The sequence below is a fragment of the Hetaerina americana genome, unplaced genomic scaffold, assembly GCF_022747635.1.
Source record: "Hetaerina americana unplaced genomic scaffold, ioHetAmer1.1.p SCAF_2, whole genome shotgun sequence".
Classification (NCBI taxonomy): Eukaryota; Metazoa; Arthropoda; class Insecta; order Odonata; family Calopterygidae; genus Hetaerina; species Hetaerina americana.
The window spans coordinates 58,689,010-58,716,930 of record NW_027286763.1 but is presented as its reverse complement, the minus strand read 5'-3'; the positions used below and the strand labels follow the sequence as shown (position 1 = coordinate 58,716,930).

The following is a 27,921-nucleotide window of genomic DNA, read 5'->3' as shown; positions in this document are numbered from 1 at the left end:
TTTAAGCGGAAAATTCGGTAGTGGTCTTATTTTTTTGTCGGGAAAGAATTGATTAGCATGGCTTTAGCTCATATAGCCATTGTTTTGTCTTAATTAGCCCGTGCCCCCGCGTTACTTGGCCGTAGAAAGACGAAGCAGCACTTAGGAAAACTCGAAAGCGAAGCAACTCCGTACTTCGAAATGCCTCGGAAACATGTAAACTTACTTGGATATGGTTTGGTTTATTTTCGCTGCCGCATATTTACGCTTTGGTTTTCCCCTTGCAAATTAAGTTCACCTTATGTTCACGTTGAAATATGCGGTCATGAATGAGCTGTGGCATAATTCCTGTTATTCCAAAGTGGCTGCTTTGCTCGGGAACTGAAAACGTGAGTGCGACTCTCCCTTTCGGCGCTCACACCCTCGCGCCTCGAGGATTCTTGAATCGGTTTCGAAACGCGCTTCATTAGTGGAGCATAGTCTTTCATTCTCGGCCTCGCGTGCTTCTTATTGCTGGATTACGACTCATCACCCCTGCCGCTCTATTTAAGCGCGCTTCCTCCGCGCGGTGCATCGACGGAACGTAAACAAAACCGGTGGAGCTGAGGTTAGACTTTGGTGGTTTTGGGCGAGCGGAAATGGGGGAGCCATGTTTTCTCATCCTTCCGCTTCCCGAGGAGAGAACGAGGATTCCGTTTCCTAATGTCTCCCTTTTCCTTTCTCTCTCCCACTCACTCTTGCGGGAGAGCAGATGGGTGTAGTGGGGTTCCCACAGCCTGCACAACCACGGCATCCGTACGCTCCTCCCCTCCGTCTTCGCGTTCCGGAAACGTAATTCGCTAGGAAAGATTCGTGGAGATCCTCCCTTTGTGTGTGTCCCTCTCCGTCTACCTCTCTCTCTCTCTTTCCTTGTTTCCCCTCCGTGTAAAAGAGGATCTCACCCGGCGAATACGACCTTCACTACACGGCTAAATTCCGTTGACTTCGTTGATGTTTAAAAAAAAATTGGAATGAATGACAGGAGTACCGTATCTAATTTCACATTGGATTGCGTCCCATTTACATATGACTCCGACTATGTTTGCAATAGCGGAGAATTTTACCTTCCTCTTTTGTAATGGAGTTTGTGGTTTTTTCTTTTCTACAATTTGTCCACAGAGAATCAGATTAAAAGAGGAAAGTTTATACTGCGGGGAAAAACTTCACTTTTAAATATTATGATTCTGTTTTAATAACTGTGGAAGATACCCATCAACTGTAATGTCTTAATCGGTTTCATGAAGTCATTTGGCGAAAATGACTCGATTGTGACGTGGACTCCCATGGGAAAATAAGAAAGACATGAAACGACAGAGGAGAAATTTGATGCTTGAAAGAATAGTTATCAGTGATCCAATGCGAATGCATTTATAAATGAGTGGAGACAAAGAAAGAAGGTTGACAGTGATACTCTATTTTATCAATGACCTCCAACGTTCATATTAAATGAGAATGACGCAATAAATAGAAATAAAAATGAATTGAGGAACTCATGGAAGCAATCATCATGCTACACTTTACGGATGACGGCAGCTTTTGGGAGAAGAGAGATGCTTTGATGATATTTTGGTTTGCATGTTCAAAAATAAATTAATAAAACATGGATATTTATTGGAAAAAAATTGAAGTAATACTTCGTGAAAAAAGCGAAGTCTACGTGGTTACTGAAACAGGTGCAACAATACTGTTTCTTAGAAAGCATGATGATCATATGGAAGAGTAATCGATCATTTTGACATACTCTTAGCTCATTCAATGGTCGTGAGACATGAAAAATTGCAGCAGCCGAGGAATGATAAAAATTTAATTTGTGGGTCGAGTCGGCATGAATGGCAAAAATGGGTATTAGGTTTGTCGAAAACATAAAAGAGGCAGTGTTATAATGGACAAAGTTAGTAGCTAGATATTAGTCTTCTAAAGACAATTATGGATGGGAAAAGTAAAGAGAAAACAAATATTAGACTACCTCGAGCATGTAATGAGGTATTTGAATGTCAGAAGTTATGAAGAAGGTGACTAAGATTAAAATGGAGTTGAGAACTGCAGCAGACCTACGTATCTTCGGATTGATGGCTACTCATGATGAATAAATATGGCAGTTTACAGGGTTATCTTTCAGTTGATGTCTTGTATTAAGTATCATATTTGAGATGTGCGTATATTAAATTGAATTATTTATTAACGCCAAGCGTTGTGAAACAAAGATATATCTTATATGAGTGTAAACGTGGTAGCTATAGGATGGTTAACTCACGCCAGCGTTAATGATGTCTATGAAATTTTTCATTCACTATTTTATTCAGTTCGCACAAGTCCTCGAAAAACTCTCCTGGCCTTAGCCGGTCTCTTCAGTCCTTCATATCTACTTGTTCTCCTGAAATGTGATAGATACACTTCCAGAATTCGATCCAGCCACCTTAAATGCAATTTTGAGTGACCGATAAGGTTGGCATGTAGTTAACTCTCCCGCGACACCGAGTGCTCATGCTTCCAGGAACTCGTGGAGACAGCGGAGCAGTCTGCAGTGAGGACACCGAACATTTTGCTTCCAATTAATTTTACTCGGATGGAGCTTTTGTGTTTTCATGTCATGCACACTCCAATTATTTTCGCCAACTCTTCTATCGCGGGACGATTAGCCTTGTTATCTCGTTTCCCCCTCAAACGCTTATTCCGGTCCGCCTGCGTCTACTGCCGCTTTGTTTTTAAGCTGAAGCCGTTTATTTGATGAGGAGCTCGTTAGCTTTATTCTGGTCGAAAGAAGCACTTTCGAATTAGTGCCTTTTGAAATGTATGCGATATACGTCGTTCGATTGTCGGTTCATTCACCCACGAATTTGGCGAACAAGTTTGCATTCAGTTTTTCCGTGGCTTTGACGACGTCCTTTTTCATTTCGCTACTGTCTAAGCGTTACTCGTGGATCAACCTTATCGTTAGTCGTAGTTTTATTAAATGGTCCACGTTCGTGATCATATTTTATAAGGCCCCTTCTTTCATTTAACAGTTTGCTTTAGGCTATCTATCCATATGAATAGCTGGTCAAATGGATTTACAGATTATTTTCTGGTGGTCATTGCGTTGTTTAATTACGTCGTACGTTAGAATTGAGCAATTAAAACGTTTATTTCCAGGGAACAAGCGACAGACTGAGATGAATGAACCAAGGACGAGGCTGCAGGACACGACGTCATGCGCTTCCTTTTCATTGAGCATTCATTGCTATCCTCTCAGCCTGACTTTTCTTATGAGACGTTCATAGATAGGTTGAAATGACATCTTCCAACCTAAACAGGAAAGAATTCCTACGACGCAGAAAAGTCATGCTGCTCTCTATTTAAGGCCACGTATAAGAAACAGTGTACGAGGAATATGTTGCTGCTTTACTTAGCCTTTGTGCGCTTGTATTTTGAAGGAGTGTGCTTATGGTCCACCACTTGAATTTTAAATGAAATATTCTCCCGGAAGAATATTATGTGCGAAGCTCAAAAAAACAGGATTTCCTTAGGTGAGGAGAGACGTATGGTGTAATACAGTTTACAATGTGTGTGAGCTTTTTCCATATGCTCACCAATATCTTGTTCCCTATCTCCTCCTCGTGGTAGACTTTCTAGTCCCTTCAGTTTCTCGTCAGTTCTCTCTCTCCATTCCAGAAATCTTAGGGGAGTAAAGGAGGAATCTCTGTTGCCTGCTTTCGTGCAAAACGGGCCAGTGGTTAAAGCAAAGAGCCCGAGCGGAAGAACTTAGTCTGCAGCCCACTAAAGCGAAGCGCTCAACCAGTCATGAGGCATCTTCGCCGCCGTCGCTCCATCCTTCCGCCTTCGCATTCAAACCATCTTAATTTCCCCGGGTGGTAATTTTTTTCTACTACAGTATGTGCTTAGTCGCCGTTCCGTCTCCACGGTTGAAGAGCTAGCGATTCACGGGGATCGAGATGGTGCGGGGGCTAACGTACTGGCTTCCCACCCTGAGGGCGCGGGTTCAAATCCCGGCGGTGTTGAATATTTTTCAGAGGTATCTCGATCCCTACTTGAGGTGCTTTGTGGAGGGCACTTTGAGTGAGTACGCCGTCCGTCGGATGGGACGTTAAGCCGCGGACCCCTTGGCGCCTTTCGTAAAGAGTAGGCTAATGCCGACGCCGGGTTTCTCTCCACCCTTCATCCTTTCCTGTCCTTCCCCTATGGCGCAAATGACCTTAGCTGTCGGTCGCCTCCCCTCAAAACTACTACTACTACTACTGCTAGCGATTCACGTTTGTGTATTCCGTCGTTGGGCTAAACGTTCATCGCATGCATTTAGCCTTCTGGTTGAGGAGATAAGCCAGCATGAGACCAATACAATAGGCGTCGGTGTTTCTGGCGCTGCTTATTTTTCGTCCCAAGTTTGAATTATTTTTGATGTCCTTTTTATAGCTTTTTTATGAAAGTCGCGCCAGATAGCGCTTCGTGCCTCAAAAGAGAGCGATTTTTTTAAATTTGACTTTTCTAACATTTTTAGTGTCTCTGCGAATTGAAATTTGTTTTTGTTTAGTTAATTCGCGATTTACTGCGTTGGCGTCTGTAATAGTTAAAAGTAATTTCGGTATCAGTATTCGTCTTCGCCTGGTGGCAAACTCACACGTTATACGGCACATCCCACGGTGTTTTAAGCAAAATATTCGAGCCGGTTCTTCGACTACGGCAGGTTTAAAATTAAGGGGTTTCCTTGGACTTGTTTTGAGCTGAAAAGTCGTACTTAAGATATCATTTAAGTCCCTAGTGCATGCAGTAAAGATTTGCATTTGTAACGTTGCAAAATCTTTCCCTTTCTCGTTTAGCTGTTCGCTAAAATCAGTGTTTTTTTGGATGGCTAAGTTAAGAGCGGGCCGAGGGTGATATGACCATGAGACGAGTGGAGATGGATAATTGCTGGAAAATCATTCGCAGTAGAATATATATGGTGATTGTACCAAATCCGGAATATAATCCAGGGCATTCCTTTTCATTCTGACTAGCGAAGCTGTTTTATTTAGTCTCAAAGGTATTCTGCTGATTGCAATGTCGATTTACATTTCTTCTAGCACCGTAGCGTTATTCAGAGGTACTTGCGAGTACATTAAAGTTCTGTGTTTTCTTTAACTTTGCGCAGGAAAAGATACTTGGACCGATTATATTTTATATCATATTGCGACATTGAATTGAGTATCGAAGTTGACTTTTCAGAAAGAGCAGTTCTATCGTAACAAAAGAGACATCATCCTAATCTAGATAATTACGTAATCAATTATTTTCAGACTTAAAAAAAAGTAGGATTTGTACTTCATGAAAACGTCAACTTCAGCTGCAGCGTATGCGTGTCATACTTGCTGTTGACGAGTCAACGGGTTAAGGGCGGAGAAAAATTATTTCATAAAAAGTTTTTCTCATCCTTCCAATCATAATTTGCTATGGGCCCATCCTCTAAACCCTTTGCTGAATTGTCTCTTGTTTAAAAATAATCTGGGAGCCCAAGTGGAAATTAATGGGGGCGTATTTGTATTTAACCTCTTTAAGCTGGTGTGCTGGGATACTTACGAATGCAAAAGAAGCTCTGGATGAAATAGGTAATTCTCCATTATTACGTGTTGGTGTGCCCATAGCCATGAGATTTAGCTTCATATTCGTCGATCTTGCGCCAATATTTCCATCTGCTCATCGTATTATCCACGCCGACGTCAAGTTATTTTACATGCCCAATTTTCTGATTCTTCTTCCCTTATTTTTGATTTATCATCGCGTAATCGATGTAGTTCACGTAATGGAAATGCAGTCATTCATGGACGTGACTTCCAAATTGGCTATGCTAAATTTTTTTTATCACATTACTCCTCGCATTTAACCAACTGACATTCAATCCTCGCGTGCTGAAGTGCTAAGTATCGATTTTTTCAGTCAAAGCAAATAACATTTGATAGAAAAATACTAGCTTTAAACATAATGAAGTAGGCGTTATAAACGAAATGAGAAAATATTTGGGACACAATTTGTCGGGGAAAATGTACCCTCTTTATCGAAAGCAAAAATTTTTAATTGACGAAGTTGTTTGGGTGGTCAGTGAGGGTGAAGTCCCGACAGCCCGAGTTCCGTGGGTTGGTTCGGCGGTGATTACCGGCTCCTTGTCTAAACTTTCACGAGAGGGTCCATGAAATCAAGTTCATGATAACGTGATGAAGGTTAAATTGAAAAGTTAACCTGTAGTGTGAAATAAATCACTCTATGTGGTAAGCGAGCGTCATTCGCGTATGGTGAACTTTCAAAATTTTAAATCGTCATAATTCACGACTATCTTTCGAGAGACAATTTTCGGTTGAGCAGTTTGCGAACTAATTGGTATGGAGATGATGGTAATATTTTATTACCCATTTTATGAATTCTTTATTGTTAATACTTATAAAATTTTAGATAGATTTAATCCCTTCGAGGAATAAATATTCAGCTTTTTGGCCTTGCGCAATTACACAATTATAAGTAGGCCATTCTGGAATAAAACTTTAAGGAAGTGCGCGCTGGCATGTTTTTTTCAATTAATACCAGTCCGCACGGGGTACATACGGATTAAGTAAATGAATACGCGTAATCTGTAGAAAGATCCGCCCCTTTATGACGTTAATGTGGTGCACCTCCTTCGGGAGAAACATCCTCTCGCTTAATAATCATATTATGAACTGGGCAAAAACTTCTCTCTTCCCGATCATATTTACAAAGCCCTGGCCATGATTTCCTCTGATTCTCTCATGTTCTTTGCTTTCTTAGGGTGGTGGATTAAATGACAAATATTGCACCGAATGTAATAGTTTCAATATGAACTATGTGGTTACGTTTACATAATTTTCGTGTCACTGTTGTACAAGCACGGATAGCAACTTTGTAGAGGTACCCTGTTGCCAAATAACTAATACCCAAAATGGCACGGGCCTGCCCGTGCAATACTCGTGCCAATTTACTGTTTGGGCCCTTTTTTCATGGAAAATTTTATGATTTGAATATTATTGATAATTATGAATCTGTATGATTACATAGTTAAGCTTGGGATGGGGTATTTTATGTCATGATATGTGAGATGAGGGTTTGTAACAGTAAGGGTTAGGTCGTGATCAAGGCTATGGGTGATGCTTCTAATTTTGCATTTCCCTCCCCCGTCCATCAAGTATCAGAACTGGAGCGAAACTTTTGGTGCATCGTATCACGGTAAACGTTGAGAGTCCGGCACACGTTGACACATCAGCTTCTAATCCTCATTCATCGCTTGGATGCACTTTCTGAGGTTTTTCCATTTCCTCACTGAGCCCCTCCACCTTTTGTGTGCTCCGTAACCCCGTTGTACGACCTTCCCGAGGTAGAACGATCAGCACCGGGCAGAATATGCGGAAGACCGCGGATATCCGCTAGATTAAGGTTTCTGCCACGTAACCCGGCTATTAATGTGTCCTCTTAATTATTCTTCGGTTCATAAAAATACATTTTTTATGAGGAGATTAAATGGGATGCCTCTGAAAGGAGATTGCGGTGGTATAAAATCCGGCCACCGCCGAATTAGTGGAATGCGCCCGGAAACCTTTCCGAACCATCCCGTTCACGCCATGGTAACCACCTCCACCTCCCCCCGCTCCCTTACATCCCCTCACCTCCCCGGCACACACCCTTCCCTCACCCAGCACGCCCCTCCTCTCCACTCCCATTTGCCCTCATTGAAATTGTCGGAGGGCTCGCAGGGATGGCGTCAACGTCGTTAATTCAACGTCGTTAATTCACTTCCCTTTCACTTGTATCGGAATGACAGCGATCCTGCTCCCCTTCTGTTTCCTTCCCTCCCTCTTCCCTCACTTTCCTTCCCTCACTGTTCTTCCTCGTCTCTTCCTCCCGTTCTCTCGCTCTCTCGTCCCCCTCCTCCCTCCCCACTCTATTTTCCCATCACCTTAATGGAAGCGGTGGCGCTACAGAGTCAATGATTAGACCTATTTCCACTCCCCCTTCCGGCTAGGACCTTGGAACCCAGGAACGTGCAAATTGCTTTCTAGTGACTACCATCCTCTCCCTTCCGTACACATCGAATCTGCGTCGCTGGCTCGCGCCCCCTTCGCCAAATTTATCAATTATGTTTCCTATTTCGTACATACTTATTATACTTACCTCCATACCGTGCCGCCCCGCAAAAACCCGTCCTGAACTTATAATCGACTCCTTATCCTCGATCAAGTTTCTACGGAATGATAAATATGCAGCGTGATTTTGCTACCTTTCCAGAGATTGATAGTTTTGGAGAGGTCGACTTGAAAATCAAATCGTTAAGGTAAAAGGAGTTATAGCATTTATTAAATTATATCTTTATCATTTTTCGTAGGCGTGTTGTTCTTTCTACTTCATCATATTTTTGGTAATGGTGTAATACAAATGGGAGCTCATGAGTTGTCAATACTCGTAGTTCATAGATATTAGACAAAGCGGAAAGCTTGCAAATATTGAGACTTCGTGCAATTAATTACGCTGACTTTCAGTTTTTCTCAAAATATCTCGCCACTTGAAAAAATGTATTTAGGTAAAGAGAAAATTCGTCTAATAATTAGTGATTAGCATTAGACAATGATGGGAAGCTTGCAAATATTGATTTTTCTTGCACCAAATTAATTATGCGTTCATGTTCCTAGAAAATGACGTGGAATGAAAAATGCAAAACTAAGGGATAACGAATCTTTATCCACGGATGTATGCCGTTGGTGGATGGGTGGTGGAATTTTCGGCCCTTGATCGGAGGGCTCGGGTTTAATTACCAGTTGATGCTAATGCGACAATGCCATCGAAGCGGTGCCATTTTCATGATGTCAAAGGTTCAAGGGATACCGCAGGGGGTGCCTACACGAGGTAAGCTCTACCTCCACGCATAAAAACTAACCTCTAGTTTGATGACTGCCGTCATTCCAGGGATGCGAAATAAGGTGTAGTTCGCGGAGACGAATGAAGATAAAGACCTAAAGGATACTACTCGGGTCGTCCGCGCAGTGCTCTGCATATAGCACTGTTTAGCTGTAGTGAGACGAGTAGAGAGAGATAAGGCTCGCAGAATTCTCTCATCCAAAGCTGCAGTTTGATTCGAAGTTGAATGTCCTGTCGTTGCATCCTGTGGAACGTCGAACGAATGAAATAAAGCGCTCGACTTCTTTACCCGACGACTTGACAAATCCAGTTCTTTTTATAGTGTCTCTTGTTAGTATATTTGTTATGGTTCAAGTCAAGGTTATAAAATAAGCTCCTACGTAGGAATTCGCAGAAAATAACTGTTTACTCATAGTTTTATAAGTTATGTCATCAATTCTTACCCTAAATTATTCGCTCTCCTCCAATGGCAGAGTGCGAAAATCGAGCCTCGTTGCCAAATCTTTTTTTCAAGTGATATTTTTGAATTTGAGTGTTAAATGTTCTGTACAAACAGAGAAATAAGACAAACGTTATTTGTTGAGAAATGTGCATTCAAAGCTCTCGGAGCCAGTTGAACCTTCCACAATATTACAGTCACTCGCTTTCCATGCAAAGCGAGGAACAATCAATGATTGTCTCCAGTATTTGAACTTGCAGGCAACAAGTAAACAATGGAACTAGCTTAAGCGTCTTGTCGTCACACGCACGATGTGCTGTAGCTAACAAAAAAATGAAGCCCAAATTGAAAAGACTACATGGACAGCATCAGTCTGTGTTTCATTCAAGTAAGGATTCACAACCTGTTGTTCAGCACTCGCGCTGTGATGGCTGTCCGAATTCCTTTGGAAATGAACTTTGCTCTCTCCCTCTGGCAACACCCTTTCAGTATTTTTTTTCCTTCCGCCAACCCAGAATTCAATTTTGCCATATTCTCCCCTTGAACAATGGTTATTGATTGGTCTGTCGTTTAGCACTCTCCAACGGAAGTTCGAGCTGCGGATTGCTAAAAGGCTTTATTTGAAAAGGCTGTTTGTGGTGGAATAATGGCTCGGAAACCATCCTTGAAGATACTAAGGGCACGAAACGGCTTGAATACCTCCCTCGAGGCACTCGGAATGCTTTAGGCAAACTAAGTCGATGATTTTCAATCACATCCATAAACATTTACTGAGGGAAGAGGGGTGGGAAGTGATTTTCGGAGATGCCCCCCTTCACCGAACAAAAGTAAAAGCCATATACTATCCAATTAGTCCCCTTTTCCCGCTCATATGCGCACGCAAATGGGGCCCCTTGAAAAGATGGGAGCCAATAGGAGAGGCCAATTTGGGAAGCTGGAAGGCAAACCGGAAGGAGGTCTATTGGAAGTGTGGTGTTAGTGTGTCTATGTGTCCAGGGTTTGGGTTGTTGGTCGGCGAGGGACGGGAAGAGGGTAGGGCGCGGTCTGCTGCGGGAAGTAAAGAAAAAAAATAGGGGGATGTAGAAGGTAGCGGTGGATGACAGGGTGGTTATTTTTGGGCCGGAGTAAGTCCTACGAAAGGTCAAATGGAACCGACAGCGGTGGTCCCTGGTGTTGGCGGCACGCGACAAACGTAAAAAAAGAAGATCGCGTAGGAAATTGAAAAACAGGACGAGGGCGCGCGTGAGTGTAAGGGCTCGGAATGGAAAAGGGATGTTAGTACCACGAGCGGGGTGGGATGGAGCAGAGAGTGGTAGGTAATGGGGATGTGATTTCAGGGAAAGAGAAGGGAGAGGGTAGGGAAAAAGTGGTGAGGGGTTAGTAAGGAAAGGGGAGAGAGGCCAATGACCTCGACCACGATGAAATGAAAAAACTCCAAAGAATTGTTTCCCATCACTATCTTTATTGTTTCATTCACCGCCCGCGCACTACCCAGTCCTGCGTGAGTGAAGAGGGCAAATCTCAGCGTCGGTAATTCGAATGCCGACAGCCGCCCTCCCGATTACGCGCGAATGCGGGGAGCATGAATTACGGCCCATGCAATCTGCCTATGCGGCAAGGGGGAGCGGTCAGGGGCGTGTGCGTGCTTCTGCCCACTCAACGTCTTATTCACGTCCGTAGGGAGAGAAGAGGTCGCGAAAGACGAGGGGGCTGGCGGGATATAGAGGCGTGAAAGGAAATGTGCTTCCTGGCGCCCCAAGTCCCGGTGATACTCTCGTATTTAATAACTGAGAGGTGAACTGTGCCCATGGGCGATTCGCGAGTGCAAATTAGCGCGGTAATGGTACGGAATGCGTCTGACGTACTCTCATCCAAAACAGAGCCTGTCTGAGGTGATGGAATCCGGTTAAATAGTTAACGGGGGAAATTATTAATTTTCCGGTACGCTATATTCGACTAATCTGTTCAGAACAGAAAGGCATTGTCTACGGTAGCAGGCATAATTTAATTATGTGAAGGAAAATGAGACGTTGACACTATTATTATGGCGTCCCTTTGAAGGGCCTATGTAGTTTGATTTGTATTTCAGACGCAATTTTGTTTCTTATCGATATTTTTTGCCTGTTTTGATTTTTAGTGCGGTTGGTTCTTGACGTTGCCAATCATTGTGAACGAGAGCTGGATTTATAGAATGCTTAATTTAGCTATCAGTACTAAATGAATTTTGAAAAATCGGGCATTTTTACTTCCATATTTGCATTGAGCTTTACTGCTACTAAATGCAACGAAAATCTTTGTATGCCTAGAGGCTTGCATGCCAATGTATTTCGGACCCTCCTACTAATTTGTAATAATATAGCACTACAGAATACTTGAATCTAATGTTTCTATTTAAAATTCTCCAAACATAACTTTGTTATTCCTTTGCCTTCTATGAAGTAATCCATGAATTTGAGAATATCCGTTAAAGCTATGGCGTGTTTTGATGAGGCAACTTGCCAATCACTCATGCTAATTAGTGGTTTAGCTACGAGGAGTCTGCGTGCATAATTAAAGCATTTTCCTTCATATTCCCCTCCGCCAATCCTATTTCCTCACGCCTAATGTTCCCTTCGAATTATTTAGAAATGAATACAATTTTCAGCGGTGGCTACATCGAGGAGTATTTGCAAATATTTTGGAAAGTAAAAACCGATCAAAGAGTTAAAAGGAAATTTATAGTACAGAAACATTTCTAAAGCTCTGAGTAAAGACTCACGATTCTAAAGAGTAGCACGAATATTTTCAAGATTAGTAAACATACGAGTAAAGTTAAATAATTTATAATTTTTTCCGAGACTGAGACACGATAAAATTAGCATCAAATCCGTAGGAACAGAAGAGGTACGATAATACTTCCCTATCGAACACCTGAAATAACTTCTACTGCATTTGAGCTAACTCCATCTGAGACTATTCTTTCCCGACCCGACCATTCATAAAGTCTTTAAACCAAACCCGGATATGTTTATCTATGCCACATGCTTCTAGCTTTGCGAGTAGTTTACTGTGAAGTACTTCGTCGCAGGCTTTCTTAAAATGTAGAAAAATCGCGTGCACTGGTACATTGCTCTCTCCCGAAGTAAGAATATCATGAACAAAAAGCGTAAGTTGTGTCTCGCAGGATCTACCTTTCCGGAAACAGTGCTCATTTTCCAATAATGTCCCCTGAATATCGAGACGTCTCGAGATCGAACAAGCAACTGTATGTTCCATAACCTTGCACGAAATGGATGTGAAGGAAATAGGTCTGTAATTGCACAGTACCTCATTTTTTCAATATTGGTGTTACGTTAGCAGCTTTCCATTCTCTGGTAACCTTGTGATCTACCAGCGACCTCGTAAATATGATTTCTAGATAAGGCGCAATTTCCGAAGCTAGATCCTTAAATATACGAGCGGTTATTTCATCAAACCCGTAGGATTTATGAGGCTTAATATTTTTCAGCAAACGTTCTATTTCATTATGTGAGACTTCAATTTTGGGCATCGGTTGACCGGCACGATTTGATAAGCTATCGGAGACATTCATTGAGATATTAGTGAAGACGCTTTAAATGGAGGAATTTAATAAGTTAGCCTAGTCCAAACTGCTGGTTACTCTTTCGCCTCTTTTATTTTTGAGTGAATTAACTGTTGACCTATTTCCCTGAACTTCTCTGACGTATGACCAAAATGTTTTTGGATATTCATTCCGATTTTCCGCTTACCCTTTTCAATTGAATTCACTTAACTCTTTCCGAAATTCATTCTTGTCATTCGCCGTGAATATCTTATAATCATAAGTGATCTCATTCTTTCTGTCCCAAGAGATAGATATCACCCCTAATATTTTTCATCTTGGCGTGACATAGCCTTTGACGTCGTAATGCCCTTCTAACATCCGCGTTGCATCATCTAGGTTCCGTGTTATCTTTTATAAATTTACTAGGAATGAACTTGTTGACTGCTGAGCGCGTGATCTCAGAGAAGTTATTCCACGTATCCTCAGTATTTCGGCGATTACTATTTTTCTAAAAACTAGCAAATTGATTCTGTAGCACCCTGGGGTCACTAATTCTTTTGATAGTTTCTGAGACATTTTCGGAAATATTCGTTGCTAACATCTCAAGAATATTATCGCCCCTAGTTGGAGAAGTGACAAGTTGATGTAATGAGTCCAACGTAAAGGAGTTCAATAGCGATTCGCAGATATCTTTGTCCTTACCGCCCGTTTTAAAAGTAAATTTGCTCCAGTCAAAACATGGGACATTTATATCTCCACCGATAACGTCGCGATCGCTGTGTTGAGTTAAGAAACCTTTGATTTGCTGATCTAATCCTAGTATTGAATTGATTCTGTCCACTATCGGTCTGTTAAGTACGCGTGCATAAATTCTTTTGGGTTGAGGACTTCTAATCGAGCATCAAACGTTTTCCAAACCATCACCTGGAATTACCTCAGCCCTGCTGACGCTAGAAATTTTAACTGCAATTCAGACACCGCCCCCGATTCTATTTGTTCTCTCATTTCTGTAAATGGAAGATAATTTTTGGAAAATTTCACCGTCATCGATATCAGTGGATAACCAGCTTCCTGCCCCAATAATTATATATGCGCCTGTAGTTTGAATAAGGTGATGATATTCTGCGACTTAGTTTTTTTTAAACTTCGGCTATTAACTAACAATGCAGATAATATTTTCTTGATATTAAGGTTGTTGAATTTTTAGCGAGGATCGTCTTCTTATTAACATCGCATTTCTTATAAAATTTTCCGTCCAATGCTATCTGATTGGTGTTAAATGAACTATTGCTAGCATTGAAATAATCACCAATTTATTAATAGCTGCTGTGATACGTAACATTTTCAAATTATGGGAGCGAAACCTGTTTAATCCTCAGAGCTCTATATTTCGGAGTTATTTTGGATCACCTCCCAGAAACGGAACCCTTCTGGTGAGGTTAGGAAAATTGAAGCTTTCAACTGATGTCGACGGAAAGCTGATTCCTGACAAGAATTGGAGCTCTCATCAACCGTAGTTGAATGCTCCTAGCCTCACCATAAAGGAGCCGTGTTAACCCGTCTGGCGAGGTTAAGAAAATGCAAGGATTCAACTACGGTCGACGGCAGATTGATTCATGACAAGAGGCGGAGCTCTCGTCTGCCGTAGTCGAATGCTCCCTGTCTCCCTGTAAGGGTGCCGTTTGTTTTGATTTATTATAAAATTTAGTTTTGAGTCAAAACAATTCAATTTGGGCTGGAGGTCTAGTCAGGAAATGCACTGTTTCTATGTCGATGTGCGTCTCATCGTTGTTAGTTGAAACTAGCAAGGAAGTATCCCTTCATTTCCGTCAGCTTATTTTTCCAGTTCTTGGAATTTTTCCGATTTTTTGGATGGCCCCTAAAAATATTCAACACCGCCCTTGAAGCCGCCGCCCGAGATTTGAACCCGGGCCCTCTGGGTGGGAAGTCAGTACGTTGGCCCCCACACTATCTCGATCCCCCCCCATTATTCAAGAAACATAATAGCGGGTCTCATGTGAAGCTATATAATATCCAGCCATATCGGTAGTGTATTCAATTTGCATACTATATTTTCCATAAGCAGCGTTCGCTATAAAAAGGTTATGGTTCCCAGACATAATTCGTAAGCGCGTCGTCACTGATGAATTGAAATTTTTATCCAGCCTTTTAACGCATATTTTGCCAAATAAGACTGATAGCTCCTCTCCTGTCCATCTCATGTACGCTGCACACATGGATAATAAGTCATTGAATAAACACCATCCGTATTGTGTAAGAAAGCCTCAAAGACGTTGCTGTCTTTTGAGAATCGAAACATGGTCGAGTGCCTACAAAGTTGTTGATATATTATGCATTGTCTTCATTTAGGGCACCAAGAAATCTACTTCGCGTAGTTGCTATTCGTTTACGTTTCCTTATCGCGCGACATAATCCAAGAGTGCCAACAAACTCTTTTAAATCCAGTTTTTGAATGTTCTCTCATTTTCCTCTTCCCTTTGTGACAGATGAGCAGTGCTTTTTTTTACCTCTCCTTGTCTCACTTTAAATGCATTACCTCCTACTGGCCGTGCGGAGAGAGGGGGTAGTCCAAGCATGTTTTTCCTCTGCTCGTTGTCCCGTCATCGGGTGAGCGAGTGGCGAGGCGGCGGCTAGGCGCGGCGTGGGCTCCCGAGTGTCGTGTGGGAGTGAGTCCGGAGGGTAGGTTGAAGTTGGGAAGGGCGAAATGGAGTCGCCGGATGGCAAGAGACGTGAATGTTAGGGTTTTCGAAGACCAGCTTCTACGTTGTTTCATTTTTATGCAGTCTCATATAATCGAGCAACAGTTGATTCGGAGAGAGAATATTTTAAAACGTGCCTGTTATCTTTGGAATGAAAATACTATTGAAAGTAAACATGCAAATGTTAATTAAATGCATTAGCCCTTCTAATTTTGTGGATAAAACAATTTTGTGTGGGTTATACGAAGTGTTTTGATTACGAAGTATTGTGATTAGAAAATTCGTGCTCGTACCATGTGGTTGAAGTTGCTTCGTAAAATCATCCATTCAAAATCCGTGAGACAGGCACAAAACGCACCACGGCCTTTGTTACGTGTAACGATTCTTACAGTTTTAATAAACGTAATTCTTACAGTTTTAAAATAATGTAAACTCTGCGATTGTATCGTATCACAAAGCACGTCTATGTGCCAAAATAAGAGCCTGATTTCGATTTCACGCACAGTGAGTAAAGCGAATCTGCTTCTCTATTTTAAAGACCAATGCAATTAATCACGCCCCGATCAAAACGGACAGGATTCCCTCGCCCAAGTGTGTATTGCCAGCTATCAACTCCTCGCTTGTCATCCGATGTACTTCGTCATCCATTTATCTCCACGTCTACGGCGTTGTCTCTCGTCGAATGCCTCTTTTTCCGGAGTTTGGCAACCATCAGGTTGCATTGTATTCGAGATCCAAAAACCCTTTTTATTATGAGCCGCGGATTGAATGGCCATCGCATCTCTTCAAAAACTCTCTCCTCTATGACCACCCCACCCTCTTCCAATCTCTCTCGGCTCCAACTCTCAGCCAGCTTTGGGTGGCTAATCTCGAGGGAAAGGGGTCTAGATTTCCGAGAGATCAATCATCACCCCAGTACCTCCCTCCCTCACTCTTCCCACCGAACATTCTTCTTTCGTGCTTCTCCCTTAGGGGACTGCGGGAAAGGTGGACCCTCGGGAGTTTATAGCCTTCAGGCCTTTAACTTTATATTTGGCAACCCCGCCGACGCACTAAAGATAGTTCGGTGTTGGGAGAATAAGGGGATTCCTACCGCTCACTCGAGGGAGATGGGGAGGTGTGAGTCTGAGGGCGACGGAGAGCGCGGGATTTTTCGGTCGAGATGCACCGTCTCCACAGAGGGGGGCGGTAGACACTGAGGCGAGACGGCAGGGTAGTATCGATGGAGGCTGTTCTCTTTGGTGGCGGGATATTCAGTCCGCCGCTTCAGTCCGGTATTATAGAAGGTCACTATAGAAGTGATCGACCGGTCCCATTTTTTCTTCTTCGGTTGATCCGATTGGGGACACCTGGGTGCGGGGAAGTTATTTTAGGCCACCGCTGGTTGCAGTTTGGTATCCATTGCCATACTTCCGTGTTGCGTGCTTCTCCGAAAAGCCCGGGGGATTCAAGTGTGTTGAAAACAACTTTTTCCTCTTCTATTTTCTGCTTGGACCAGAGAAGATGGGAGTGTTCCGTCGCCAACCGTGAATAATTTACGTTCCCTCAAGGTTCGCGCTGTTTTCTCCTGTGTTTGTGTGCGTTCGAGTGGAATATTTTGAATGTTAGTGGATTCTCGACGATCGTTAGTCTCGCATGGAGGTTTGGTGAATGGCGATGGGTGATAGTTCCGTTACCATTATAATGGAGAGCTGTGGAATTCACCGCCCATCCTCGATTTTGCGGCGAAACCTTCCTCTTTTTGTGCTTTGATCGGTTACATTGCCATGACCTTCCTCGAAATTTAGGAAGAATCTCGAGGGGGTTTAAGTATAACCCAAGATTGTGGCCTGACAAATTAGCGACCGAAATACTCGTGCGGTTCGAAATCATTCAGCCAAGGCGTCCTAGCGTGCGTGCCCTTGGCTGTGTCAGACACGTTTGGGGGGGGAGCAATTTGGATCTCGTCTATTTCTTCCGTGGTGAGTTCCGATCCTGGCACCCGTGCGTGTGGTGCTGCATAAATTAGTGCGGGAAATGCGAAAGGTGACCCTCGTAGTGTTTGCGATTGGGGAGAGGGAAGGAAGGATCGGTGTGGTAGGAGGAGGTAAGTTTTTGCACGACTTTTCCCTCAGAATCACTCCGCTTAAGGAAGCGGATGAATACCAGAGTAATTTGATGGAAGGGCGGCGATAGAGGTGTGGCGCGGGAAGGCCGTCACGTGACCACAGCTTCACTTTCTTGTTTTTATGCGTGTGCCCGCCTGTCGCCTGAGGGCAGGACATCATTCTGTGAGTCTCTCTCGTGGAATAGAGATGAAAGAAAAGTTTCGGTGGCGCGGAGGAAGACCCGGAGTCTTGCTTTCGACACACCTTCCCGCCTGATCCCTCTTCGATCCCTCCGGAGCACGTGGGAGGCTGATCGCCCACGTGCCCCCCCCCCCTCAGTCCTCTGCCGGATAGCCTTCTCTCACTCCGCTGCGCGCCCCCCTCACACCACTCCATTCGCCCTTCCCGCCCTCCTTGACTCCCCAATGCCCACCCGAACACAACCTGGAGCAGTCTGTCGGCGCGTGGAGCAGCAAGTGGACGTCGACGAATGTTTACGTGTCGGTCTTATTGTTCGCGTAGTCCTTCGATGGAGGAATAGGATGTCATTATTGCCGGGCAATTAGGCCTGGTCGCTGCGGAGCCTGTCTCCTGGAGATAGAGAGAGAATATCTCAGTCGGATAAACCTTGCGAGTTTCACAATCCCTCTCGGATTCCGGCTGCGTAGTGCAGTTTTTATGGTGATGGATGACTGATATATGTTCATGTTTGTGTCCGCGCTGTGGTGATGGTTACTGCAGCCTCGCTGTGGCGTGTGTTCGGAGTGGGTTGTCTGTCCTTCATCTCGGAGATGTGCATTGGAATTTTGTTATGAGTTATTGGAAGTAATCGAGGAAGGAGAGAATTTTTACTCGTCCGCGCACCCAAGTGATCCTAAGTGTTTCGGCCCCGGTGTTCTCCTGTCCTCACCCGTCCTTTCCCGAACTGGGAGGGACGTCCCGACTTGTGGCCTTCGCCCTCTCCTCACTCCCCTCAAACAGGCTCTGTATCTGGCTGCCTTTCCCTCACACCGTCCGATCGCGATCGCGTTGTGACATCGGCGGCGTCCGAAGGGACCCCATCGGCTTGTGCACAACGCCCCCCCTATTTTCTCCCACCCCTCTACCTCCCGGCGCCGCTTGCGGATGTCTGAATCCGGCGTGAGGAAGAAGCTGGAGAAGCTAGGTTTTTTTAAACGCCGGTCGTTTTCATTCCACGTGCGTCTTTATTTACTCTCCCCCGCCGCTTCCCCTATACCCTTCCTCCCCCACTAGTTCGGTTTCCGCCCACGCCCCTAAACCCCTTCTCATCGGCCTATACTTAGCACCTCCGCAGCCATCGGGAGGTGATCACGGGAGACCTGACGGCTGTAGTCGTGGTGCAATTATTCGGTTGCCTTACCCGCACCCAAATCGGTTGCCGTCAAGGTCATGAGCCGGAGACATCGGGTGGCGATATCCGGTTGCTCCCTTGGGTCATCCCTTTCAACTGCAGCTGGAAGCAAAAAGAGGACGTCAATTGAATGCAACGCCTCCGCTCTCGTGCAACACGACGAAATTTAAATCGTGTGCGGTCTCTACCGAAAGTGGCTTTCCGCGAATGCGATGGAGTAAGTGGAGCGGGGTCGACCGTCGTATTCATCGGTGTGGGACGGTGAGATGAACCCAGGAAGATAAGGGAGGAGGACTTAGAGGGCGAGTAGCAGGCCAGCTCCACGCTCGAAGGGAGAGGATGTGGGCAATTAAGACGGGCAGACTGTAACGCATACTCTTGCTCTTTCCCATGTGCCAAATTGAATGTGTTGGCGAGTGTGACGGCGGAGAGGGCGATGCGGGCTCCCCGTCTCAGTCCCTCCGAGGACGTTGACGCGATATACTCGGACAAGGTGCTGATTCTCCTCGCCAGTTTGTTTTGGTCGCTTCCCGGTTGGTTTCCTTCGATTCGGATGGCTCGTCCGGCGCCCGGAGTGCGTCGCGGGTGAGGGGGTGCGGATGTTACCGCGGGGACGATGACCCATGCCTATCGAGTAGATTCATTGAGAACCCCCCCTCGCTCTCTTCCGCCTTCTGGCCCGTCGCGGGGCGGCGGTGACGTTGCCGCGCCGCAGTGCTGGGGGGCAAGGTGGAAGCAGGCGGGACGGTGGCCAGGGATGCGGCCTCTCTGGCCCGCAGACGTCCTCGGCGCCGTCTCCCTTCCCGGTATGTCGTCACGCCGTCGGAGAGAGCCAAGAGGGCGGCGTCTGGGGGCGGAGGCGGGGGCGCCAAGAAGCGCCGCCGCTGCCGCCCCCGAGATTCCATCCGCATGGGATGCAAGGACAGCGTGGCCTCGGAGTGTGGGGACGTTTGGGGGTCAGTGCTCTTGGGAACGGGTCCGGGGGCCCCCGCGAAGCTCTACTCCCTCAGGTGGGCGGCCGAGTCCCCTCGTAATTCTTCGCTGTTCCTCGGGGTTCGGTGGCAGTGCAACCCCTTCTACGCGGTGGGCAGCATCCATGGCAGGAAGAGACGGAGGACGGAGGAGAATGACGGGTGGAAGGTAGCGGTTGTGGCTGTCTGTCGGCGGTTTTCAATTTTTCCTCAGAGAAAATCACTCGAGAATCACTTCTTGTGTGCCTCCCATGTCAATCAATGTCGGGATATCGTCCTTGCCACAACTTTTACTGAGGAGGACTGATAATGATTTTCAATAGCACATTGGACCATAAGCGTGTGCTTAATCATTGGCAATGCCGTGCATGTGGAACACATGCTTAGTAGTACTGCGGTTAATCTTCAACATACTACCGGAATCACAAGGAGTATACATTGTGAAAAGTCATTAATTTCGTCCTCTTCACCATTAAAATTTTCTGTTTGATTAAAGTTTCTTGTCTAACCCGGGGTTGAGGTCGCTGGGCTGAACTTAATTTTTAGAGTGAGTATCTTGTTGTTTCACGAGTTATGTATTCGTTGAAATATGACTCGTCCATCGGAGAGCCTTAATTACGCTATTAGTTCCTATTCCAACAAGCAATGGAGCTAGCAAGGTGAAATACACTAATGTTGTTTTTAGAATGTATAAATGATGCTAACTAAAATATAGTGTTCCATGGCCATTAGATATGCAGGTTCTACATGTAAATTTGTATTTTCTGAAATGTCTAAGTGAGATACATGTAATTTGAAATCTCTCTGTAGTATTTACGAATCAACAGCAAGCTTTTAGTTTTTTATCTACATGCGGAGGGTGTTACCGTATCACGTTTCTTTCTTATGCGTTATTCATTAGTACGTGAAAGCTCTAGGGCACTCTCTCCGGAACCTGTTTATTATCTACTGAATTTAAGGAAACATTATCAAAGGCTAATGTATTCGCCTTCGGGCAATCATCGACGACGTTTTTTGTATCCAGCATTTCCATGTGTTACTATTATCTCGATTATTAAATCCTCCGCTTCACTTTTGGTGCAACCTATAAATTTGAACTTGTTATTATGCAATTCATGTGGGAGTGTTCATTATAGTTTTGTCTGACAGTGAACAAATAGTTTCAATGATATCATCAAGGAATGTCAATAATATCATCAAGGACTGCCAGAGATCAGTCATGTCCCTTCTGGTTTAAACCCGCTGGTTCGTCAAAGTCTCGGCTGAATCTCAATTAATTATGTGTAAAATTTGATCCGAAATGCTCAGTGTGCTATCGTGTATAGATGTCTACCAAATTATTAAGAAAAGTTTCATTTTCGTTTTATCCACATGAAGTTATTGGATACTATATGCTGTGTGTAATTTAAAATATTTTTTTTCTCCAGTTGATAGTAATTATGCGCGTAGCAAATAATTTTAGTTCCATTTCCCCGGCAAATATTTGTCAGTATAGACCGATAAAATTTTCACATTAAATTGATACTATCGGTTTCGACGCATAAGCGACCTCATCATATACCGAATTTCTTGGCCCTTAAGACGCACCATAATTTTCACCTTAGAATTTGCGAAAAATACTTTTTTGACGATAACACTTAATCCAGAAAAAGTTGAAACTAAATTAAAAAATTAGTACCCACACGTATAGATAAGTGTAGCCATCACAGAATCCCAGAAATTCGTTATCACTTCTTTTGGATCATTTACGCAGTTTTTTTTCTCCGAGGTTGTCACTTTCCTCTTACAAAATGTCTTTACTTCCATGTAACGCATTGTTAATTTCACAGTTTCAAAAAGACATCATGTTGTTTACATTTACCTGTCCGCCTGGACTCATTCAATCACAAACACTAGAAATCGACGTCCGTTTTATTCTTTCTGTAGGTATGACGTCATGAGCTTTCCTATAAGACGCAGGCTGATTTTAGAGCAGATTTTGGAGTAAAAAAAGGTGCGTCTTTATGGACCGGGAAATACCTATTGCTATGAAGCGCCCATTGCTAATGCGTCTGTCGCTAATGAGCAAATGCGTCCTGAGATACCAATGTTGTCGCCATGAAGTGCATGATGATATGGCCCATTCGTCAAAAGCGGTAGTACGTACCATAATAAGTTAATAGTAAAAATATACGAAGTTTACTCATTCTTCGTACATGAATTTTCACGAAGTTGTGTCCGAAACCATTGAATTTAATGCCGACATTAATTTGGTCTTAATGGACATGAAAATTTACTATGGTTTTTTTATCATGTTGCTTATGATATTACATTTTCACATTGAAACATTTGTGATTGAAAATTCCCCGTTTTCTTTCTCTTTATTACTATATTATTATTTGCTAACATCACTTCTCTACTTCAGTCGTTAATTGGGCCTCATGTGTATCCTCCCATGTTTCTTTAGACTGAAGTGATGCATATTTATACCATACAAATTTAAATGTGCAGGTTATGTTATTTTGTGTCCATTAATGTTTTCCAGAAAGCTATACGGAGGCTGCTGACAGAATACCTGTCTCGTCTAACCTGCTTGGTCGGAGATGGAATTGCCAGTGAAGGGCCCGAAAGTGGCCCTGGATCAGCAAGTATAATCAACTGTGGACCTGTTCTCAATTGGCTGGAGTTAGACAATCGAGGGCATCGCCTTCTGGTCACAGATGACAGTGATATAAACACCCCTGCTGTAGCAGCTGCCTATGCAGTTCGCAGATATGCTGCCCAAGCCCCAGATGAAATATCTTTTGAGGTACATGTGATAATGGATTCTCTAACTTCAGACATGGCTCACTCATTGTTTGATTCCTATATATATATATATATATATATATATATATATATATATATATATGGATATATATATATATATATATATATATATATATATATACATGGATATATATAGATATATATGGATATATATATATATAGATATATATGGATATATATATATATAGATATATATGGATATATATATATATATATATATATGGATATATATATATATGGATATATATATATATATATATATATATATATATATATATATATATATATGTGTGTGTGGATATATGTTTATAAATTAAAAAAATATAGATATTACATTCTGAAGGTTTAACAAAGACTTGCAATTTTATTAGCAGTTATATGTTAAGGCATGAAAAAGCCAGAAAATAGAAGAGTTAATTAAGGAACTGTGTCTTACCCAGTTATGGTGACCATGGTGATGATAGTATGATTGGCTCGGAGGTTTTGCGAAATGTTCCATTAGTGACCTGAAATAGCTATTTAAATTGTGTGCTCTTTTCAGATTTCCCCAAAGATAAGTAGTAATCATCAGCTTAAGTCCAAAACATACCACTTTCTATTACCCATTCATGATAGACTTCATAACTAAGACATGATAGTATGGAATATTTTCTTCCAAAGAAATTGTGGCTATTTATGTCGTTCATCCAGTTTTGTGGTTGAGGGAATATTTCAGTAATTTTCGAGATCAGACATTTAAAGTATGAACTAAAAAATATTACTGTCAAAAATTTTATGGCAATTACTCTTCATGTTTATGTTTAAAAATATTGCTTTGATATTCTCTACACACAAATAATTATATCTGTCCCTGTTCTTTTCTACAAACTTAAGTTGAAAGTGGATATTTTAAAGTTAGTCCATTGAAATCAGTAAGATAAAACATTTCTCTTTTTGTAAAATTCAAATTCGCACAGATTTAAGTTATTGGCATGCTTGGGTAATGTATGGAGTAAATGGGTAGGTATCAACTCACATATAGAGTATAATTATTTGAAATTGGACAGAAAATAATTCCTATTAGTATTTGTTTTATTATCAGTCATGAACTTATCATTTGATTTTTAAAGTATTTGAACTTAATGCCCTATGATTGTCAAGTGGTAAATTATTCAGTCAAAGGAAAACTACAAAACTAAAAAATCAAAAAAACTGGTTTTGATATTCATTCATAATACTCATAAAATATATTTTTGAATACTTTTTCTGTACCTCAGAGGACATATGTACCTGTATATGTACTACATAATTTTTTGAAACATTTGTTGTAAATTTTTGTTTTATTCAGCTCACAATATGAATACCTGTTAAATTTGGTAAAAATCAGCGTTCAATATAATGCCCTCTTGTATTTTTTTCTTTATTTAACTCCTGTGAATGTATATTGTATGGTTGCAGGTTGGAGATATGATATCCGTAATTGATATGCCTCCACCAGAGGAGAGTGTATGGTGGCGTGGAAAAAGAGGCTTTGAAGTTGGCTTCTTTCCATGTGAATGTGTTGCTCTGATTGGAGAAAAAGTGCCACGAAGTCTTTTGCACCAACTGGTGCCAGCAGCTTCCCAACAGCATTCACTCACCAACACAATAGCACCTTCTGCTGCTGGGGCCACAGGTCCCACATCGCCAGCAGGCACAGCTGCACCAACTGTGGTGACTCCAGCATCATCATGTGCCTCCACAGCATCATCATCTCCTTCTCCTGCCTCCTCAGGAATCATTGTTGCCTCCCCATCATCTGGCCCCAGTGTCCCTCTACCTTCAAAGCCTGTTCTCAGAAAGCATGGGAAGCTGATTGCTTTCTTCAGGTCTGTAACGAAGTTATTAATGAACCAGTTGATCATTTTGTGATGTTTTTTCATGGAGTCTTTCTTGGTTTGAAGTAAATTGATTATGGAGTGTGGTGGTCTCCTCATTTTGTGAAAAATTAGTGTTCAACCTCTTGAACACATTCACTTAATACTCAGTGGGAAAGATGGTGGCAGAATCCAGAGCTTGGGAAACTGAGAAATATTGGGGAATCCTATTTAAACTTTGAAAACTTGTTTTCGTTTGAAAGTTACTATATAATCATTGAAAGGCTATTATGCATGGATCATTATTTCTTTCTCAAATGGGAAACCAGTATTTTTTTTTAAAGTTAATTCTCACACAGTGTTGTGTTTGGGAGGTTGAGTTTTATGAAAAACTTTTTTTTTCGGTTTGCAGATGATTTTTGTCCATGATTATAGTATTCATAGGTAACCTTTTGAGGCATATTATTGGCAAGCTCATGCCATGAAAATTTTCACATGTTTGGTGAGGAAAATCAAGATTAATGATTGGTGCTGTTTTTCCTTTTCAGGAGTTTCATTCTATCAAGGCCATCAAGGAGAAGATTAAAGCAATCTGGAATCTTAAAAGAAAGGGTGTTTGGTTGTGATCTTGGAGAGCACTTGCTCAATTCAGGCCATGAAAGTAAGCAAGTCCCTCTTTTCCATTTCAATGATTTTATTCTCATAAGTAAGCCTACTTAGCCTAAGACTCTTTGTAAATTGTTTTCTATTGATGTGTTATTTTTCTCTAATTTTTAGTCCCAATGGTTCTCAAGTGCTGTGCTGAGTTCATAGAAACCAATGGCATTGTTGATGGGATATATCGTCTCTCTGGAGTCACATCAAACATTCAGAAATTGAGGTAAATAGCGCAGTAAAATCTCGGTGACTTTGAGATGAGTTAAGTCTTTGTTTGTTGCACTCAAAATAAAGTTTCATAATTACATATTTAACCCTATGCTGTCTGCTGTTGTATAAAGCTCATTATTAGTAATAGCAGCTAAGAATAGAGTCTTGTGAAGATCCATCTTAATAATACATGAAATTCAATGTCAGTGATGTTTTTCACTGTTCAGTGCATCCATTTTCAAAGAGTGGGTGGGATAAATATGGTTAGCTCCTTGTATTTTATATTACGCTTACTTTTCAGAAACAAATTAGAGGATTAATTGTTTGGATGGTCTGATCAATCCAATTTTAGGATATAGATAAATTAATACACAGTAATATCTGTCATTTTGCTTGTCAAGTTTTTGATAATGAGCTGTGGATATTTCAGCAAATTTTCAAATCTGCAATCATCTCTTTGCAAGTTTTGGAAGACAAGTACTTGTAGAAACAAGTTTATATGAATGTCATCTGATTTGCATTATTAATTTGGTCAGACAGTGGTTTGTGCTATCAGGCCTGGTTTTCTGCAAGTTATGAACATTTAAATTCATGATTAAAAATCATGTGCGTGAAAATATTAGTTTTGAAGATGTAGTGAGAATAGGTCTTTGTTTGAGAATAATATAGTATGGTATGCATGCACTATAAATATTTGGCATTAGTGACTGAAGCAAGTTGATGATTCCACAATTATTAAAATATTTCAAGAAACAAATAATTGCCTTTTACTTTTAGTTTTACTTTAATGTGTGATGTATACAAATATAGTGTTTACAAGGCATTAAATTTGTGCTAACTTTGACTCAAAGAGTTCCAAAAGGTTACCTAATATCAATTTATTTCTTCCTCTAGAAATGCATTTGATGAGGATCGTGTGCCAGGATTATATGAGGATGAGGCCATTCTACAAGATATCCACTCAGTAGCTTCACTGTTAAAGATGTACTTCCGTGAACTCCCAAATCCTTTATGTACCTATCACCTGTATCATCGCTTTGTGAGTGCTGTGCAAGCACCTCATGAGTCTAGACTATCTCTAATGCGTGAAGTGGTCAAGAGTCTACCACCTCCACATTACAGGTACTGTAGTACAGTTTCTAGTTCAGGTACAAGTTCTATAGTATTTCAATAAAAATATGCATTCTAAAAATGCTTGCAGACATATTTCTTAGGGGGAAAAGTTACAATCGGTCTCTTAATGCATCATAAATACATTGAGGAGAAATTAGCATGATAGAAATAATGTACTTGCATTATGAACATGTTCATAATAATAAAGCATTTTATTTGTCCAAAAGATCATGTTGTAAAAATACCAGGTGGATGGTGTATTTACGTGGTACAAGGCACATCAAAAAGGAGTAAAAAGCATACTGGCTCAATTGCAATACAAAATATGGTACTAACAATTACATTAAATGTTTCGCGAACAAGCACAGACATTAAATGTAACATACACGCATATATCTGATGGAAATCATGGATAAATAAATGAAAGGACTAACTTTGTAGTTCCACACGAAAACGATTTATTCACACGACCCGGGTTTCGAAGTAAAACTTCATCATCAGGTGAGCTCTCTACATTTGCAGCCCTTCTTATATATACAGCCAGGGCGTGGGTGGGGTGGAGATAATCAGGAATGTTTGGGAGGGGTAAAGTCAGGATGGGTTTGCGTGCCGGAGGGGAGGGCAGTTTGGCGTCACCTCCGCGATGTTGATGGAATGTGGAGCGGGAGGGAGAAGTCTACATTGTGGAGCTCTCGTGAGTCAGGGGATTAGAGAGGGTTAGATGAAGGGGAGGGGGGGGGGTGTCATCGGCCACCGTGAGGATTGGGACTTTAAGGAGGGGAGAGTGGGAGGCATACAAAAATTCGTTAACAATATTTTCATTTAAACAAACACTATTTAAAATTTCTAACTGTTCTAAGGCGTCTAATCTATAGCCTTTGCTTTCAACATGTAAAATTTCGAAATCAAAATCACTTTTATGGTTATTATCAATCAAATGCTTTGCGAATTGAGAGTTCCATCTTTTTCAAAAAATCATGGAGTTTTAATATAAAGAGAATTGCTCTAAATGAAAAGCATTGACTCGAAGATCAGGAATATTGTTGAGATATTCATCAACTGAGTAGAACATGAAACATTCTAGATATCTTTTTAATTTATGTTCTAATGCAGTAGTTGCCGTAATGGATGATGTGCCTTCCTCTGGTGGTGATAATCTTGAGTTAAGGGAATAGTTGCTGATGTTGTTTTTTATGTACAGAGTTAAAAACATAATGTAAATGTACTTTAGTGGTAGCAAGCTTAATTCGTGGAATATAGG

The 27,921-nt window shown here is 42.0% G+C and overlaps 1 protein-coding gene across 1 annotated transcript in view; it reads left to right on the top strand.

Moving 5' to 3' along the window:
* Window positions 1–27,921, top strand: part of CdGAPr (GTPase-activating protein CdGAPr) — a 124,648-nt gene that overhangs the window by 70,594 nt on the left and 26,133 nt on the right. Inside the window, exons 3-7 of the mRNA XM_071584625.1 lie at window positions 22,562–22,825; window positions 24,283–24,692; window positions 25,229–25,341; window positions 25,458–25,560; window positions 26,442–26,669. Of these exons, the coding sequence (XP_071440726.1) occupies window positions 22,562–22,825; window positions 24,283–24,692; window positions 25,229–25,341; window positions 25,458–25,560; window positions 26,442–26,669 (1,118 nt within the window). The remainder of the gene's footprint in view (window positions 1–22,561; window positions 22,826–24,282; window positions 24,693–25,228; window positions 25,342–25,457; window positions 25,561–26,441; window positions 26,670–27,921) is intronic.